General features: G+C 35.6%; 1 protein-coding gene across 14 annotated transcripts in view; it reads left to right on the forward strand.

Moving 5' to 3' along the window:
* Positions 1-17,867, forward strand: part of PRPF40A (pre-mRNA processing factor 40 homolog A) — a 58,956-nt gene that overhangs the window by 5,165 nt on the left and 35,924 nt on the right. For all 14 annotated transcript variants that reach the window (XM_055572563.1, XM_055572554.1, XM_055572564.1 and 11 more), the window contains 3 exons: positions 9,605-9,685; positions 10,920-10,950; positions 13,205-13,221. In XM_055572563.1, coding sequence (XP_055428538.1) covers positions 9,605-9,685; positions 10,920-10,950; positions 13,205-13,221 — 129 coding nt within the window. The remainder of the gene's footprint in view (positions 1-9,604; positions 9,686-10,919; positions 10,951-13,204; positions 13,222-17,867) is intronic.

Raw genomic sequence — 17,867 nt, forward strand, 5'->3', positions numbered from 1 at the left:
GTTTTGCTTTAAAATATTTTCACATCTTAGTCTTCTGTTGTCTTTTCTACAACATAAACTGTCCTTATACAGGTGATTTTGTCTTCACTTAAGCCCAAGAGAGTCTTCTTCCCTATCTTTTTTCCCCTTTCTTTAATTCTTAATTTTTCTCTTCTTTTAATGAGAAAATTAGAGTAAAAGAATTAAGGTCCCTTTCAGCTCTAACAGCCTATGATTCAATTTAGATCATTTGATAAGGATAGATGATATGTATAAGATTTTATGGGTTGATATATAAGAAATTCTTTTAGTAATGCCTCCCTAATTCTAGTTATTCTGTATTTTTTCTTTTTGCTTTTGTTCGTTAAATTGATAAATGAATAATTCCTCTTTAAGTTGGTTTTCTTGTTCTCGTATTGAATAAGGCAGGTTTTTATAGACCTTATTTCTATTCCTGTTGCTATCTGAGCTGCATCATGCCTTGGATATCATTATAACTTTTTAGCTAGTTTTCCTGCTTCAAGCTTGTCCCCTCAAAAACTTTTTAGATTTCAGTGAGTTATTTTCTTGCCCTAGAACTTTCAGTGTTTTCCTGTGCCTATAGCTTAACATCTACTTTCCACAACTTAACTTTCAGTGATCTCCTGTTGTATAATTCAAAGCATGATTCTGAGCTGCATGCCTTTGCATTCCCTAATATGAATTTGGACTGGTCTTCTCGTGGTATTTTGAGTGATTATATTATTTCACAACCAAGCTTGTGTTTTTCTTGCTCTCCTGCCCCCAGCTCATTACCACTGTAAACTTTACTTTATTTACCTAAATTCTCCCATTTCAAGTCCTGCCTTCTCCAAGAGGTCCTCCGCAATAAATTTGCCCAGCATACATCTCCCCTTCAGATTATCAAAATAAAATCCTATGTAATCTTCCCATAACTCTTACTTATTCTAACCTTGTTTTATTATGGTTTTACTTGCTTTGTCTTTTCAATGAGTAATAGATTGTAAGCTCTTAGAGGGCAGAGGCTGTGATCTGAACTTTTAAGAAGTCGATAGTGCTGAGCACAGTTCTTGGCACATCATGGGTGCTCAGTAAATTACTTGTTGAATGAATGAAACAAACACAGATACTCTTTCCTACAATGTAAGCCGGTAGATTAGTCAGTTACATGTAACTGTTTTCAGTAGTTACTTATGACTTTACATTGTTACCACTTATTTTTAGAGTCTGCCTTTACTATTGATTTTTCATTTGACAAAAATGGAAGATAAATAAGATGCAATACATAAGTAATTTTTGTTTGGTGAATAAAATTAAAGAAGTTACTTCCATTTACTTTAAATTACAGGCAAGTGTATTTCTCTCTGTATGACTTCGTTGGTGATCATCTCTAAGTTTTACCACATATTTTTACATACCGTAGGGAGAAATGATTTGAAATATAGGCCTTCCAGAAAAATCCAATATATTGGTATCTTAGAGTGATCTGACTATGATTAACGTTATAAGTTGATTTGTTGTTGCTTTTAAGTTATTGTCATTTTGGGGTGTTCACAAAGTCCTTCCTGTGTAATTGGACATTAGCCAGTGACAAAGAGATTTTTTTTTTAGGTTGTCTACTTACAGACTGTTGAATCTGGGTAACTTTCTTTATGCATTTATATTACCCAGGTGAGTACATTTTAAAAAATAGATTGACCCATACCTAACATGTTGGTATAACTTTAGGCCTATGAATACAGTGAGATTTTGATAGGTTTTAGCTCCATTATTTTTACATAGCAACTTATTTAAGTCTGAATTTATTCAAAAACTTCAGCTAGAGTAGTATTTCTAAGGATTACTTGGAGAGATGTTAAGGAGACTATGTCATTTTGGAAGAATGAACTGTACCCCTTTGCCCCTCTGAGATTCACAGGGTGCAGTATTTTCTAAAGATGTCAAGTTTTGCTGAAGCCTTTTAAAACTTGTTACCTAGTGTTTTCAGTTTTATTTGGCCATCTTTCCCTCCCCCACTTCTGCAGTTTCCATTACTGCCCCCTTTTTGTCTGTTTATTTTGCTTTGTCTATCACATTGCATAGAATTAACATTGCCTGAAATTTAACATTTTTTGAGAAATGGTAGGTTGGGAACACTTACCCATTTAGTTTGCTTTTTAGGAGAAAAGGGCATATTAACACACATAAACGTATGTGTGTGTGTTAGTCGCTCAGTCGTTCCTGAATCTCTGCGACCCCATGGACTGACTGCAGCCTGCCAGGCTGCTCTGTCCTTGGAGTTCTCCAGGCAAGAATACTGGAGTGGGTTACCATTCCCTTCTCCAGGATACCTTTCCAACCCAGGGATTGAACCCAGGTCTCCTGCATTGCAGGTGAAATCTTTACCCTCTGAGCTCCCAAGGAAGCCCAGGGCAACATTGAAATTAGTAAGTATTAACACACAGAAATGTAACAGCTTGTAAAGTGCAACAAATGTATTCATTAATGGTGGGATCAAAAAGGAAAGTGAATAAAAGGGCTTCAGTGGTGGTCCAGTATAGTTAGTGCGTGCTTTCACTGCAGGGGTAGGAGTACAGGTTCCACCCCTGGTGGAGGAACTGAGATCCTGCATACCATTACAAGGCACAATCCAAAATAAAGGAAAAAGGAAAGAACAGATTGCAGCAGGCTAACTTGTTGGGTTTTAATTGGATTTATTAGAAATTTTGATGGCATTACTTCTGGTCATTATGAAGTAGTATATCAGTAGATAATACAGATTGGGCACCTATATATGTACACACAGCTATGTTCTAGTATACTAGAGTTTTTGTAGAAATAATTGGCCTAAGTTGTAAAGGTTTATAAGTAGGAATCTGTGGATATACAGTGTCTCATAAAGTTGTCGTTGGTCTTGCATTCTTATTTCCTATTTCCATACCTTCATATTTCCATTGTCAGTTTAGCCAGTAGACACTAAGCCTCTTCTTGACTATGGATCAGTACAAAGACGAATGCTATATGTGTACCCTGCACTCAGGGAACTTAAGGAATTACTCAGATCCCTGGCCAAACTGGGTTTTCTCATCTTTCAACTGCTGATTGGATTGTCATGATAGTTGTAGATATCTGGATATTTAGTGAAGATGACTTTTTTATTTGCTTTTTTCTCCCTAGTCAAGTAATCATGTTTCTTCTACTTATTAAAAAAGGGTTCATTGTAGTTAGTGGTCACTAAATACGTGATATTTTTGCATGTCGGGCTTGAAAGAAAATCTGCTTCTTTCTTAATAATCCACTGCACAAGGACTAAACATGCCAGCAAGTGAGAACTGAGTTGAAATGTATGTAGTTTGCTTTGTCTTAGGCTTTTTTTTTTTTTAAAACAAAATTTTCATCTCAGTTATCTTAGATTTATTTTTAAAACAATTTTCATAATTAGCTCCTAATCTGTTTGGGCTAAGACTTTCTAAATTTTAATTAATGAATGAGCATTAAGTTTATGTTTGAAAACATGGGCTTGGTATACTTTATTTGGTCCTCAGGTATCAAGAAAGTTGTTAATTCTCAGAAAGATGATTTTTTAGTAGTTTTAAGATTATTGCATATTTTTTATCATATTTTTGTTAAATAAAATGGACAGTTATTGTTTCTTTTGCAGATGTAAGGACTAATCATAAAGTTGTCTACTACAAGTGTTTTGAGTCTCTGCTATATCTGTGTAATTAAGTTTCATGTAGACAAATATCTAAAGATTTAGCTAGATGCAATATTAAATCTAGTTTACAAGCATTGGGAGTAGTAATAGTCTTATGTCCCTCTTTGCTTGTGTCCTAGAGGACTTGAATCCAGAAAGAGGCTTAGTTGACTTTCTAGAGTAAGTTTTATAAAATCTTTTAATTGTGTGTGACATGAAACACCACAATTTGTGTGTGTGTCCCCAGTATGTTTAGAGCTTTTTAAAAATTAAAAGTTCATTTTTATTCAGGTCCTTTCTAAGTTTTTGTGTCATGTATATTTTCCGTACCTTCATTTAAGAAGTTTGGGGTTTAACCAGAGACAGTGGACTAAATATTTTAAAATCCTTACTTGCCCTTTTTTTGTATAGTTTTGTAAGGTTTCAGTGAGTAGAACTGATACCTAATCTGTGTTAAAATCATAATTTTTATCACCATGTTTGTATATAACTGATTCATATGCCCTATTGAATTTGATCCATCCAGACTAAAAAGTGGATTGGCTAGAGAGGAATAATAATTTTAGAGAGGAATAATAAGGATTAGAGAGTTGAGTGACTTGTAAAGTGACACTGAGGAGCCAGCACTAAATGTGATCCTTAATCTAGGATTGACTTCTTGTTACTTGTTTTGATTTGTACTGAAAGTGATGGTTTTACAGTATTACTAGATGTCTTTAAAGAACTGAAGTTCCTATCTAACAGATAGCTAAGGAATAAAGAAGGGGCAACATGAGGGATACTTTATATGAGTTGGAGAGCAGTTGTAATAAAACAGCTTTCATTTATTGAGTGCTACTTTAAGTGCCTGTGTGTATTCATGTATTATTCCCTTTAATTCCTACAACAATCCTATCAGACGAGTACTATTTTTCCTCATATGGTGGGTGAGGAAATCGAGGGTTAAGGAAAGTTGCCCAGGGCTACACAACTGGGGTAGGAATTCTGGCAGTCTGATTCCAGAGTATACTTAATAGCTGTACTAGGCTGCTTCCTTGTATTGCTGTTTGAGATTATGCCATTACATTACACCTTAGAATTCGAAGGAATAGTGTTTTACTTCAGTGATTCTAAAGTCTCCAGGTTAAAAGAATTTAGCAAACTAATAATGACTACTGGAAGTTGACTTATTAAATGAAAGATTTTACTCCATGTGGAAGCGGTTTTGGAGGAAGTAAATGATTGTCCCAGAATGCAGCCACTTATTTTGGGTTGTTAAGAATATGCTTTAAACAGGTATTTCTATTTATTTCCAATTGAATGAACATTTAGTTACATTCGAAGATGTAGTTTTCACATTTATTCAAAACTTAATATTTTGTATTCATATATTTGTATATAAGGTAAGTTAGTGGTCAAGAGATCAGCCCTGGGTGTTCTTTGGAGGGAATGATGCTAAAGCTGAAGCTCCAGTACTTTGGCCACCTCATGCGAAGAGTTGACTCATTGGAAAAGACTCTGCTGCTGGGAGGAACTGGGGGCAGGAGGAGAAGGGGACGACAGAGCATGAGATGGCTGGATGGCATCACTGACTCGATGGACGTGAGTTTGAGTGAACTCTGGGAGTTGGTGATGGACAGGGAGGCCTGGCATGCTGCGATTGATGGGGTCGCAAAGAGTCGGACACGACTGAGCGACTGAACTTAGTGGTGTAGGAAATAGTTGTCTTTAAATACTATACTTACTAGGCTCTGTAGTGTGTGTTGTAGAATTAACTTTAGCACATTTAAAAGGAAGCAAGTATAAAGGCGAGACTCAAACTAAGTAATCAGTTTCCTGCTACAAGGGGATCAAGAGTGGTTTTTTAAAAGTCAACCAAATTCAAGAGTTAATATTTAGACAAAAAATAAGTTAGGTTGTATGATTTCTTTCCAACAGGAGAAACTTCAGGAAATAATTATGAAGAAAAGAAAATCCGAGGTGCCAACATGAAGATGTGCACTTTTGTTTTCATATCATAATAAAATTGGGCTAATTTACATTTTGTGTAACTAATTTGCTATAGCATTAACAGGATTGCTTTTATTACTGAAATTTTTTAAAAATTAAAATATCTAGAGTGATCAATGAATCATGCTTGTTTTTGTCTAACATGAGAAATTTTCTAAACTAGGATACTAAGAATGACTGAGTGGATTGTGTGGTGCTTCATAGTTTTTACTCATTTTTTAATTTTCTGCAAATGGATGATTCTTCTGAGAATTTTCAAGAGATTTTCTTGATTTAACTTTTATCATTAAAACAATAGAAACAAACATGACACAAATCATTGCCTACTTTGAAAAAGCATAGCAAGTTGTGTATGAGTTATTTTTTTAAAGGTGCCAAAGTGTCCATTATATTTAGATGCTTAATATTTTAGGCAATTTAGTTTATATCTCACGTATGCCTTTCACCCTTCTCATTCTGTCTTTGTCTCCTAACAACTAAAACTTCTTAATTATAGCACTTAGTATATTTGCTAAAGTAGCTTAAGTAGAAATTTGTGAAGCTCTAACAGGGTCATTTGTAATTTTATAGTGTGCTTCTCAGGAAGCTTAGTGTAAGCTACCACTTTGAAGCTTTAAGAGGATCTGGCTTATGGAATTTGTTGTGGCATTATTGTAGCAACTGTGCAAGAATTGTTCCCCTTAACCATTTTGAATGAACATCCTGTCTTCGTTGAACTTAAGATCTCATTATTGATGAGAAATTCCATTATATTGTGTTGGCCAGAGTTTGTTTGGATTTTTGGAAAAATCCAAACTCTTTGGCCAACAGGCTATTACATGCCTTGAGTGAGAAAAAACAAACTTAAATGAGAAGTCTATGGATAAAGTTAGGATGCCAAAGGGCTGTTCCCTGCCTGTGAAGCAAGAGGTAATCTGCCATGTAAAAAGGGACAGGAAAGCAACTCAAATGTCTCGACTTTGCTAATTGGGCAAAGGGGAAGGCAAAAAAGTCACTTCTGAGGATTTAAACCACAAGCCAGTTCTGTCATAAGCTTGCAGCCTAGATTCCCATCACCATTGTGGTGTTAAAACAAATAAGTAACTTAGAAAAATTTAGTGATCTCAGATTGATGATGCTGCCAAGTGACTGGCGTCAGTCAACACAAATCCTTCAAAAGAATTCAGCTTCAGTCAGGTTGACACATGCATCTCCATATTAGGTGTATCCTAGAATTAATGCAAAGTATAAATCATAGCAGTTCCACAAAACAGATTTTTCAGACTTCGAGAAACAAGCTTTTCTATGATGTGCAAGTCTCTAGAGGAGCTCTTAATTTTATCAGATTCTTGTAATAGTTTTTCATGTGAAACAGTACTTTGCTTATTTATGTTTTTGTCCCTTGGTTTCAAGTTAATAACATCACAGTTTAGCTTTAGAATTAAATTAATGATCTGTTTACTTTTAGAGGGCTTCCCAGGTGGTTCTAGTGGTAAAGAACCCACCTGCCAATGCAAGAGAGATGCAAGTTGGATGCCAGAGTTGGGGAAGATTCCCTAGAGAAGGAAATGGCAACCCAGTCCAGTGTTCTTGCCTGATACTCAGTTGTATATAATTTAAGAATCTTACCAGTGTTTGTTAATGTACAGAGATTCAGAGGGAGAATTTAACTTTTTATTTGACATTAAATTTCATCATGTGACCAGTAGCACAACTACTAATCTATAAAGGCAAATTTTTGAGATGTTTTAAAATCTGAAGTGTGGGAAGAAGAACAATTGAGAGAACTCGGTCAAATTTCTCTTCAGATATTGTTCGCTATCTCATTGACCTGGTCTCTAGTAAAACTTTTGTTGTATGTAAGCCCTTTTGTGCTTTAAGATGGGCTTTGATCATGGTGTCATAATGAAGTAGAGTATTTCAGTTTGCAATTAAATTTATTTGTACAGTTGTTTGTACTGCTGTCATGTGGAAAAACTCTATTGCATGATGGAGATTTTATCCCACTTTTAAAATGTCTTCAATCCTTTTTTTAAGAAGTAAAATTAGGACAGAATTCTTTCAGTTTGGTGGTGTAATTTTAAAGACATTCCAGAAGGTTTGAAAAGTAGAATGAGAAATAAATAACCCGTATTATCATTTCTGATAAGTTTTATTCCAGATTTTATGGTATGTATATCTGTGTTTGAAAATTTTAATCATAGTTTATGCACTGTTTTGATTATGACTTTTCCCTCTTAACATGGAGTCGTAAGCATTTTACATGTTGCCACAAAAGCCTTGTAGCTACAATTTTGATATTTGCTTAATGTGGAATTTATTTTTCTTTTAATTGAAGTCTAGTTGATTTATGATACTGTATTAGTTTCAGGTGTGCAGTGCAGTGATTTGCTTATATGTATATATGTATATTCTTTTTTTAATTCTTTTTCATTATAGTTTATTACAAGATGTTGAATATAGTTCTCTGGACAGTACAGTAAGTCCTTGCTGTTCATTTTATATATGGTAGTGTGCATCTGTTAATCTCATATTCCCAATTTATCTTTTCCCTTCTGTGTCTTTAATTCGTATGAGAAAAGACTTTGGTTCATTTTTCTCTTAAGTTTTTAAACTTCAGTTTCTCTGTTTGGCTTAGAATCCTACTTTGGGAATGTGTTACTAGCTTTTGATTTTATATACAGACCATTTTAATAGCAGGCCACTTCTCTCTGTTGTCCACTATGCTTCCCCTCATAATTTGTTACTTAGTTCTTTAAGAATTCAAACATACTTTGCTGTTAGCCTAAAGCAGAATTAATTGTGAGGGTGTATCTATTGAAGGAAGAAGGAGAAAAAACCTAGTTCTGTTAGTCATGGGGTTGTAGAGGCTCGTCAATAATTTGTTTTGAAATTCTGTACTTTAAAAAAAGAAAATATTAGTTTAGGCACATGTTTTCTGTCAAGTTCTTGTTTAGTGATGTTTAAACAATTTATTGACTGTTTTGAGGACTAAAAAGGCTTTTTCTGTTAATTTTTTTCATCCATAAATACCATGCAACTTCATTTTAATGATACTTAGCCTGGTTTTGCATCATTAGTTGACTGACTTTCACGAGTAATAAACATCAATGTTTGAGTGTTCTGCTCTACTTTCAGTAGGCTTTATATGTTCCTGTTGACCAATATTCTTCTTTTTTGTTGTTCCTGTTTTTTAGATTGTTAATTTAATTTGAAACTGCTGAATAACTGGTTACCTTGTTCCAGTACCTGTGATTGTTTATATAATTTTATCTCTCTTCATGTTTTCCTTACATTTGTTCATATTAAAATTATGATGTGAGATTGTACTAAATATGTGACAAATCCTTTGGAAATTTTTGTCAATTTTTGTGATTTTTATTCATAGTAGTGAAGATTCATTCATAGGTTTGGATGACAGTCATTGGTAGATGAGATTAAGCCACCAAGCTAATACTTTCTTTCTTCAGATATGCATGTGTATATGTGCTTTAAGTTTTTCTTTATAGATTTGAGTTTGAAAAGTCTATTACTTATGTACTTGTTTAAAGTCAGTGAGTTATAAGCACCTTTCACTTAGAGATTTTTAAAAGACCAGATGGATATGAAAATTATTTAATACAGATATTAAAAAACAAAGGTGCAAAACACTGAAAAAAAATTTTGCCTTGCTCCAAAGAAGGGTGAAAAACGTTGATTTTGAGTTAAAAGGAAATTAATATTCTTAAATTTTAGGTTACAAATAACACATAATCTAAACTTTTAAATGTACTTGTTAATTATGATGACACACACATAAATAGATTGTTAATAAAATAACTTCATTCATTCAACAAGCACTTACTAAGCATGCTATTCATATAGTATTCATTGGGTTTTAATCTTAAATTGTACACAGTTGCTTTAATAACCAGATAGATTCTTAAAATCTTACTAGGTGCTTGGGTCTTACATAGTAATCGTTTTTTACTTTTGTTCTAGATGCCTGGAATGATGTCTTCAGTAATGCCTGGAATGATGATGTCTCATATGTCTCAGGCTTCCATGCAGCCTGCCTTACCGGTAATCTTGTGAAAATAACTTTATGTGTGATGTTTTGATTTCTTTTTGAAACAGCATATATATTTTGTAGGCATTCATGTTAGTCATTTAAACGCCTCCCGAGTACAATAAGATGGGAATTAAAAGGACTCTTAAGTTTTTAGATTCCAGGCATTTACATTTTTCCTATATTTATAATAGATATACATCCTTAGTTATTCTACATTAAGCAAGTCTAGAATTCTGAAAAGCATGATTTGTTAGCTAGAAGCAATTAATTGCTCTGCTGCTGCTGCTAAGTTGCTTCAGTCGTGTCCAACTCTGTGTGACCCCATAAGACAGCAGCCCATCAGGCTCCTCCGTCCATGGGATTTTCCAGGCAAGAGTACTGGAGTAGGGTGCCATCACCTTCTCCGATTTAATTGCTCTAGTAGCAGTCTAATCTTAAACAGTAGACATATGCTTTACTGAGTGCTGATTAAAAGTTGATGTGATGTGATTTAATACTGGATCCTAAATTTAGAAATCAGATTTAATTTGAAATCCACAATTCATGAGACTTCAGCTATGGCACATTACTTAGAAAATTCTTGAATAATTTTATCACCCTATTAGACAGTATTGGATAGTATAGCAATATAGAAATCATTATGATACTAAAATTAGTGTGACTTATTTATTGGTTAGTTTTAATGAACAGATGTGGCATACTCCGCTGGGATAGTAAGTTTGCAGTGACTTCTCCAAAACCCCTAGGGGCAGATACATTTCAAAGTTTGTTTTTAATATTGTAATAATTAGGTATAAATTGCCCACAGGGTCTTGGCCAGTGCTCTTTAATTTCTAACACATATTTCTAAATCAGAACATAGCAATGTTTATTCTGATGTGGAATAAATAAGACTAAAGAATTCCTATTACTCAGGATAGCTTTGGCCACTGTAATGAGTTTTGATGCCAAACTTAAAAGGTTTTCAGCTTTTTGGATCTTAGAATTGTGGATCTTTTATATAATTGATGATCATATAAATAAAACATTTAAAGTGCTTCAGTAGCTGCAGGTTACTGTTTTGTTTTTAACAATTTATAGCAAACTTAGGGAACCAAGATCACTAAAACTTAACCAAAATTTTTGAGTCAGTAACTAGAGAATTAATACAGAGAAGGGGTTAATTGAGTATGCTTTATGAGGATTGTGTTTAAAATATAATTTGTGCAAAGTAAATGTTACTAACTTCATTTTTTCTTCTTATAGCCAGGAGTAAATAATATGGATGTAGCAGCAGGTATGTATACCATTTATGGTGATATACTAGACTTAATATAGACAGTCACAACTGTCCTTGAATGAGGACTAAAACAGTGTCTCTTGGGCATTATAATCAGCTCCCAATTTTTTTTTTTTTGTATAGCGTTCATAATTAAATCCATAAGAAATTGTCGTAATTTTAGGTATAGAGTTCTGGGACCAGATTTGGTCTACAGTTATACTTTGGCCCATACAATGTTTTTAATTTTTTAATTAGTTGCTAACATTAAAATCTGCAGACTTATATAAAGTTGAATTTATCATTTTACACAAAGATTGAATTTATTTTGAAGTTGGATGATCTGTACTTTTAATATTTACAGTGGTCCTCAGTACAATAGATATCAAATTTGAATAAAAAATTCTGCTGCTACTGCTAAGTTGCTTCAGTCGTGTCCGACTCTGTGCGACCCCATAGACGGAAGCCCACCAGGCTCCCCCGTCCCTGGGATTCTCCAGGCAAGAACACTGGAGTGGGGTGCCATTTCCTTCTCCAATGCATGAAAGTGAAAAGTGAAAATGAAGTCACTCAGCCATGTCCGACTCTTAGCGACCCCATGGACTGCAGCCTACCAGGCTCCTCCGTCCATGTGATTCTCCAGGCAAGAGTACTGGAGTGGAGTGCCATTGCCTTCTCCAAAAAAATTCTGGTTGAGTCCATATTTGTATTCAGCAAACCTTGTGGAATGGGATAGGGACTACATACTTCAGGTATCAAGCATGCACTCTCAGCCTTCTGGACTACTTCAGTCATTTTTTTGGTACCTGCTTGGTCTGTGAAGTTTGTAAGTCCTCTGAGAACGCATATTTTTTTCCAGCAGGTTACCTATGAATGTTATAAATAGTATGACTTTAATGTATAATAATAATGCTTCAGTTATACACAAATAATGTTCCATGTATTCTAGATGGTGTACTTTGTCCCATGATTCTGCCAAAACATTTTTTCTTTTGAACATTATCAGTTGAAACATGTTAAAATGCAGTATGTGGGTTTATATGGGCCATAGTTGATGTTTTTAAGATGTTTCATGGATTTCATCATTTAAGCTATAACTATATTCTGATATACTTTAGAATAGTATTCTAGGTCTATTTAGGTATCTCGAGCTGATTACTATTACCCTAAATAATCCTGAAAAATTACCTTAACATTTTCTTTTTAGTTTTTAAATGCTCTGGCTCTCTTACTGATATTTTCATACTAGCTCCTTTTGATTGCTGTTAGTATCTATGTACTTAGTTTTGTTTTCTTTTTACAGTCATTGTTTGTTTTTTATATACAATTTTAAGCTACTTGTTTGTAAAGTTAAAGATTATTTGTATGAACTTTGTAACTAATGTGGATTTCCTTTTATATCTTAAGAGGGCTTTGGTAGTAGTTTAAGATAGTACCATCTAATAGAACTTTCTGAAAGGAAGGAATTGTTCTGTAATCTGTAGTGTCACATATAGCCACATGTAATTATTGAGTATTGAAATGTGGCTAGTGCACAGGAGGAACTGAACATTAAAATTTTACTTAATCTAATTTAAACAGGGATATGTGATAGCCAAAGGATATTATATTATACAGCATGTGTTTTGGAACCTAGATAATTGAAATTGTCATAAACCTAAAGCATAGAGGGCTCCCCTGGTGGCTCAGGCAGTAAAGAATCTGCCTGCAATGCAGGAGACCTGGGTTAGATACCTGGGTTGGGAAGATACTCTAGAGAAGGAAACAGCTACCCACTCCAGTATTCTGGCCTGGAGAATCCATGGACAGAGGAGTCTGGCAGGCTACAGTCCATGGAGTTGCAAAGAATCAGATACGACTCAGTGGCTTTCACTTTAAAGAATAGAATCAGAGGTCTGAAATATTCATTACTATACACATTCATTACTATCAGCAGTATAGCAGAGAAACAGAAATTAGTCAAGATGGGACAGCTATAATAAAAGGAAGAGGAGAAACAAAAGGCAAGCTGTTAGCTTCTCTAACAGCTGTCAAGTGAATTTGTAGATTGAAAGTTCAAAGTGCCAACTTAATTCTGAAAGTGCTTTGCACTATAGATGTTTTATTTTTGTGGGAGAGAGAGCAAGCACATAAGTCATATGGAACAGTCTTAGGATACTTAGTGTGATGGTATGAGGAGAAAAAGTAGTATGAATAAATATTCTAAAACTGTTAACTCAAGGACAGCATGATTTATCACATTGTAATACTCTTCCCCCAATTTTTTTTTTAGGTACAACTTCTGGCGCAGTAAGTACCTTTGGAATATATTTATTTCATAATTGTTTACCTGTTACATTGATTCTTATCGCTTTGTATTTTAAATGTTATTTATTATTTACTCTTGGCTGTGCTGAGTCGTCTTTGTTGTGCAAGTACTTTTTCTGCTTGCAGCGTGTGAGGACTACTCTCTAGTTGTGGTCCATGGGCTTCTTGTTGTGGTAGCTTCTCTTGTTACAAGGCATGGGTGGAATAGTACTGACTCAGTAGTTGAGATGCACCAGCTTAGTTGCCCCAACGTGTGTGGAATTTTCCCTGACCAGGGATCATAGCTATGTCCCCTGCACTGGCAGGCAGATTCTTAACCACTGGACCACCAGGAAAGACTGATCCTTTTTCTGTGAGATCTGTGAGATCATCTACTCAGTTGAACCCTTTTCCTTTCTTTTCTGTGGCAAAGGTTGAAAAATTGTTTGACTGATTTTAAAAAATAATTTTCCTGGGACTTAATGAGAGATTGTTGTTGTTGAGTCACTAAATTGTGTTCAGCTCTTTGCAACCCCATGGACTGCAGCTCGTCAGGGTTCGCTGTCCTCCACTATCTCTCAGTTTACTCAAATTCATGTCCACTGAATCAGTGACACTATCTGACCATCTCATCCTTTGCTGTTCCCTTCTCCTTTTGTCCTCAATCTTTCCTAACATCAGGGTCCTTTCCAGTCAGTTGGCTGTTCGCATCAGGTAGACAAAAGTATTGGAGCTTAAGCTTCAGCATCACTCCTTCCCATGAATATTAAGGATTGATTTCCTTTAGAAGTGACTAGCGAGAACTCCTTGCAGTCTGAGGGATTCTCAAGACTCTTCTTCAGCACCACAATTTGAAAGCATCAATTGTTCAGGCTCAGCCTTCTTAATGATCCAAGTCTAACATCTGTACATGACTACTAGAAACACCATAGCTTTGACTCTTACCGACCTTTGTTGGCAAAGTGATGTTTGCTTTTTAATACACTGTCTAGGTTTGTCATAGCTTTCTTCCAAGGAACCAAGCGTCTTAATTTCATGGCTGCAGTCACCATCTGCAGTGATTTTGAAGCCCAAGAAAGTAAAATCTGTCACTGTTTCCACTTTTTCCCTTTCTGTTGGCCATGTAGTGATGGAACCAGATGCCATGATCTTAGTTTTTTGAATGTTGAGTTTTAAGCCAGCTTTTTCGCTTTCCTCTTTCACTTTCATCAAGAGGCTCTTTAGTTCCTCTTCACATTCTGCCATTACGAGTACAATCATCTGCGTATCTGAGGTTGTTGGTATTACTCCCAGCAATCTTGATTCTAGCTTGAGATTCATACAGTCATGATGTACTCTGCATATAAGGTAAATAAGCAGGGTGACAGTATACAGCCTTGTTGTACTCCTTCCCAATTTGGAACCAGTCCATTGTTCCATGTCTAACTTGCTTCTTGACCTACATACAGGTTCTCAGGAGACAGGTAAGATGGTCTCTATTCTCATCTCCTTTAAGAATTTTCCACAGTTTGTTGTGGTCCCCACAGTCTAAATCAGTGAAGCAGAAGTTGGGGAAGGAAATGGCAACCCACTCCAGTATGCTTGCCAGGAGAATCTCATGGACAGAGGAGCATGACGGTCCATGGGATTGCAAAGAGTCAGATACAACTGAAGCAGCTTAGCACGAGCAGCACATGAAGCAGAAGTAGATATTTTTCTAAAATTTCTTTGCTTTCTCCATGACCGGCGAACCTTGGCAATTTGATCTCTGGTTCCTCTGCCTTTTTTAAACCCAGCTTGTACATCTGTAGATTCTCGGTTCATGTACTGCTGATGCTTAGCTTGAAGGGGTTTAAGCATTACCTTGCAGGCGTGTGAAATGAGTGCAGTTGTTCATTGGTCTGAATATTCTTTGGTATTGCCTTTCTTTGGGATTGGAATGAAAATTGATCTTTTCCAGAACTGTAGTCACTGCTGAAGTGAAGAAGTGAAGTGAAGTCGCTCAGTCGTGTCCGACTCTTGGCGACCCCATGGACTGTAGCCTACCAGGCTCCTCCATCCATGGGATTTTCCAGGCAGTAGTACTGGAGTGGGGTGCCATTGCCTTCTCCAGGGGATCTTCCTGACCCAGGGATCGAACCCGGGTCTCCCACATTGTAGACAGATGCTTTACTGTCTGAGCCACGGTAAATGTTTGGATTTTAAGTAACTCAGTTGGAATTCTATCACCTCCACTAGCTTTGTTGTAGTGATGCGTCTTAAAGCCTACTTGATTTCACACTCCAGGATATCTGGCTCTAGGTGAGTAACCACCTAGATCATCTAGATTTTTTAAATCATCATAGTTATCTGTCTGGGTCAATAAGACCTTTATATGTATGTATAGTTGTTTTGTGTGCTGTTGCCTCCTTTTAATCTCTTCTGCTTCTGTTAGGTCCTTAACTAGGTCCTTAACCATTTCTGTCCTTCATCATGCCCATCTAAGAAGGCCTTCTTATCCCTCTCTGCTGTTCTCTGGAACTCTGTGCTCAGTTTGGTATACCTTTACCTTTCTCCCTTGCCTTTTACTTCTCTTCTTTCCTCAGCTATTTGTAAAGCCTCCTCATATAACCACTTTGCTTTCTTGCGTTTCCTTTTCATGGGTATGGTTTTGATCACTGCCTCCTAAACAGTGTTACACCTCTGTCCATAGTCCTTTACGCTGTCTTTGAGATCTGACTGGTTAACTATTTGTCACTTCCCTGTAAAATCATAAGGAATTTTATTTAGGTCATATCTGAATGGCCTAGTGGTTTTCCCTACTTTCTTCCATTTAAGCCTGAATTTTACAATAAGGAGCTCGTGATTGGAGCCATAGTCAGCTCCAGGTCTTGTTTTTGCTGACTGTGTAGAGCTTCTCCATCTTGGACTGCAAAGAATATAATCACTCTGGTTTTGGTATTAACCATCTGGTGATGTTCGTGTATAGAGTTATTTCCTGGGTTGTTGAAATATTTGCTATGACTAGTGTGTTCTCTTGACAAAACTCGTTAGCCTTTGCCCTGCTTCATTTTGTACTTCAAGTCCACACTTGCCTGTTATTCTGAGTATCTCTTGACTTTTTATTTTTGCATTCCAACCCCCTATGATGAAAAGGACATTTTTTTTTTTTACAGTATTTCTAGAAGCTGTTCTTTAACCAGTCATCTTCACCTTCTTCGGTATTAGTGGTTGGCACATAGACATGCTGTGATGTTGAATGATTTGCCTTGGAGATGAATGGAGTTGATTCTGTTGTTATTAAGATTATACCCAAATACTGCATTTTGATTCTTTTGTTGACTGTGAGGGCTACTTCATTTCTTCTATGGGATTCTTGCCCACAGTACTACTACAGTGGTCATCTGAATTAAATTCAGCCATTGACATCAGTTTTAGTTCACTGATTCGTAAGATGTCAGTGTTCACTCTTGGCCATCTCCTATTTGACCACTTCCAATTTACCTTGATTCATGGACCTAACATTCCTGTTTCCTATGCTGTGTTATTTTTTTTACAGCATCAGACTTTACTTTCACCACCAGACACATCCACAACTGAGAGTTGTTTTTCACTTTGGCACAGCTGCTTCATTCTTTCTAGAGCTATTTATTTCTCTTCTCCAGTAGCATATTGGACACCTTCTGACATAAGGGGCTCATCTTCCAGTATCATATCATTTTACCTTTTCATACTATTCGTGGGATTCTCCTGGCAAGAATACTGGAGTGATTTGCTGTTCCTCGTTTTGTTAGAACTCTTCACTATGACTTATCAGTGTTGGGTAACCCTGCAGGGTATGGCTCATAGCTTTATTGAGTTACCCAATCCCCGTCGCCATGGCTAGGCTGTAATCCATGAAGGGGTAATGAGAGATACAGGAATCAAATATAAATCAGTTTTTACAGGATTTGAATTCTCCCCATCACAATTAGAATGGAAACAGGTATACAGTAATTGATAATTTTCAATTAAGCATTACATTAGAACATACTCCTTTGTAAACAAAAACTTGTCTACTTTTGTCGATTACTGTAAATTTGATGTAGATTTTTCCTAATATTTAGTTGTTTAAAATACTACTTTGCTTGTATCTTCCTTAACACAGAATCAGAAAGACAAAAGTTACTTGATTTTCCTTAGGAAAAGAGAGAATGACATTGCTGTACAGCATTTTTTTTCCCCTCAGTACTTAATTTTAGATAGTAATATTCTAGTTCTTTTTGCTAATGTTCTGAATGCTCTTTTCTCATACATTTTCATGGTGTTTAGAAAAATAATGTAAGCCTGAGGCCTCACTTAAAGATGGCTATTTTATGGTTATTGATAATAGCTGTATTCTTTAGCCTCCAAGCATTTTCTGGTGTTTTTTTTCCCCTTAAAACTGTATGAAGTTTATGTGTGTAATCTCATTTAATCAAAACAGTAGTCCTGAGAGGTAGTTGTCATTCTCATATAGTTGAGAAAATTCAGAAAGCTGTAAATTAATTGCAGGTATGGTAAATCTGGGGGGAAAGATGTTTAATTGTGAACTGTATTTAAATATACTAATCTTATATCTTTTTTAAAAGCTTTAAAAGTTGAATGGTTATAAAATATCCACTTGGTATTTTTTCATTTTATGTCTTTTTGGTTTTGACTGATGATAGCGT

This window comes from Bubalus kerabau, chromosome 3, assembly GCF_029407905.1.
Source record: "Bubalus kerabau isolate K-KA32 ecotype Philippines breed swamp buffalo chromosome 3, PCC_UOA_SB_1v2, whole genome shotgun sequence".
Lineage (NCBI taxonomy): Eukaryota > Metazoa > Chordata > Mammalia > Artiodactyla > Bovidae > Bubalus > Bubalus kerabau.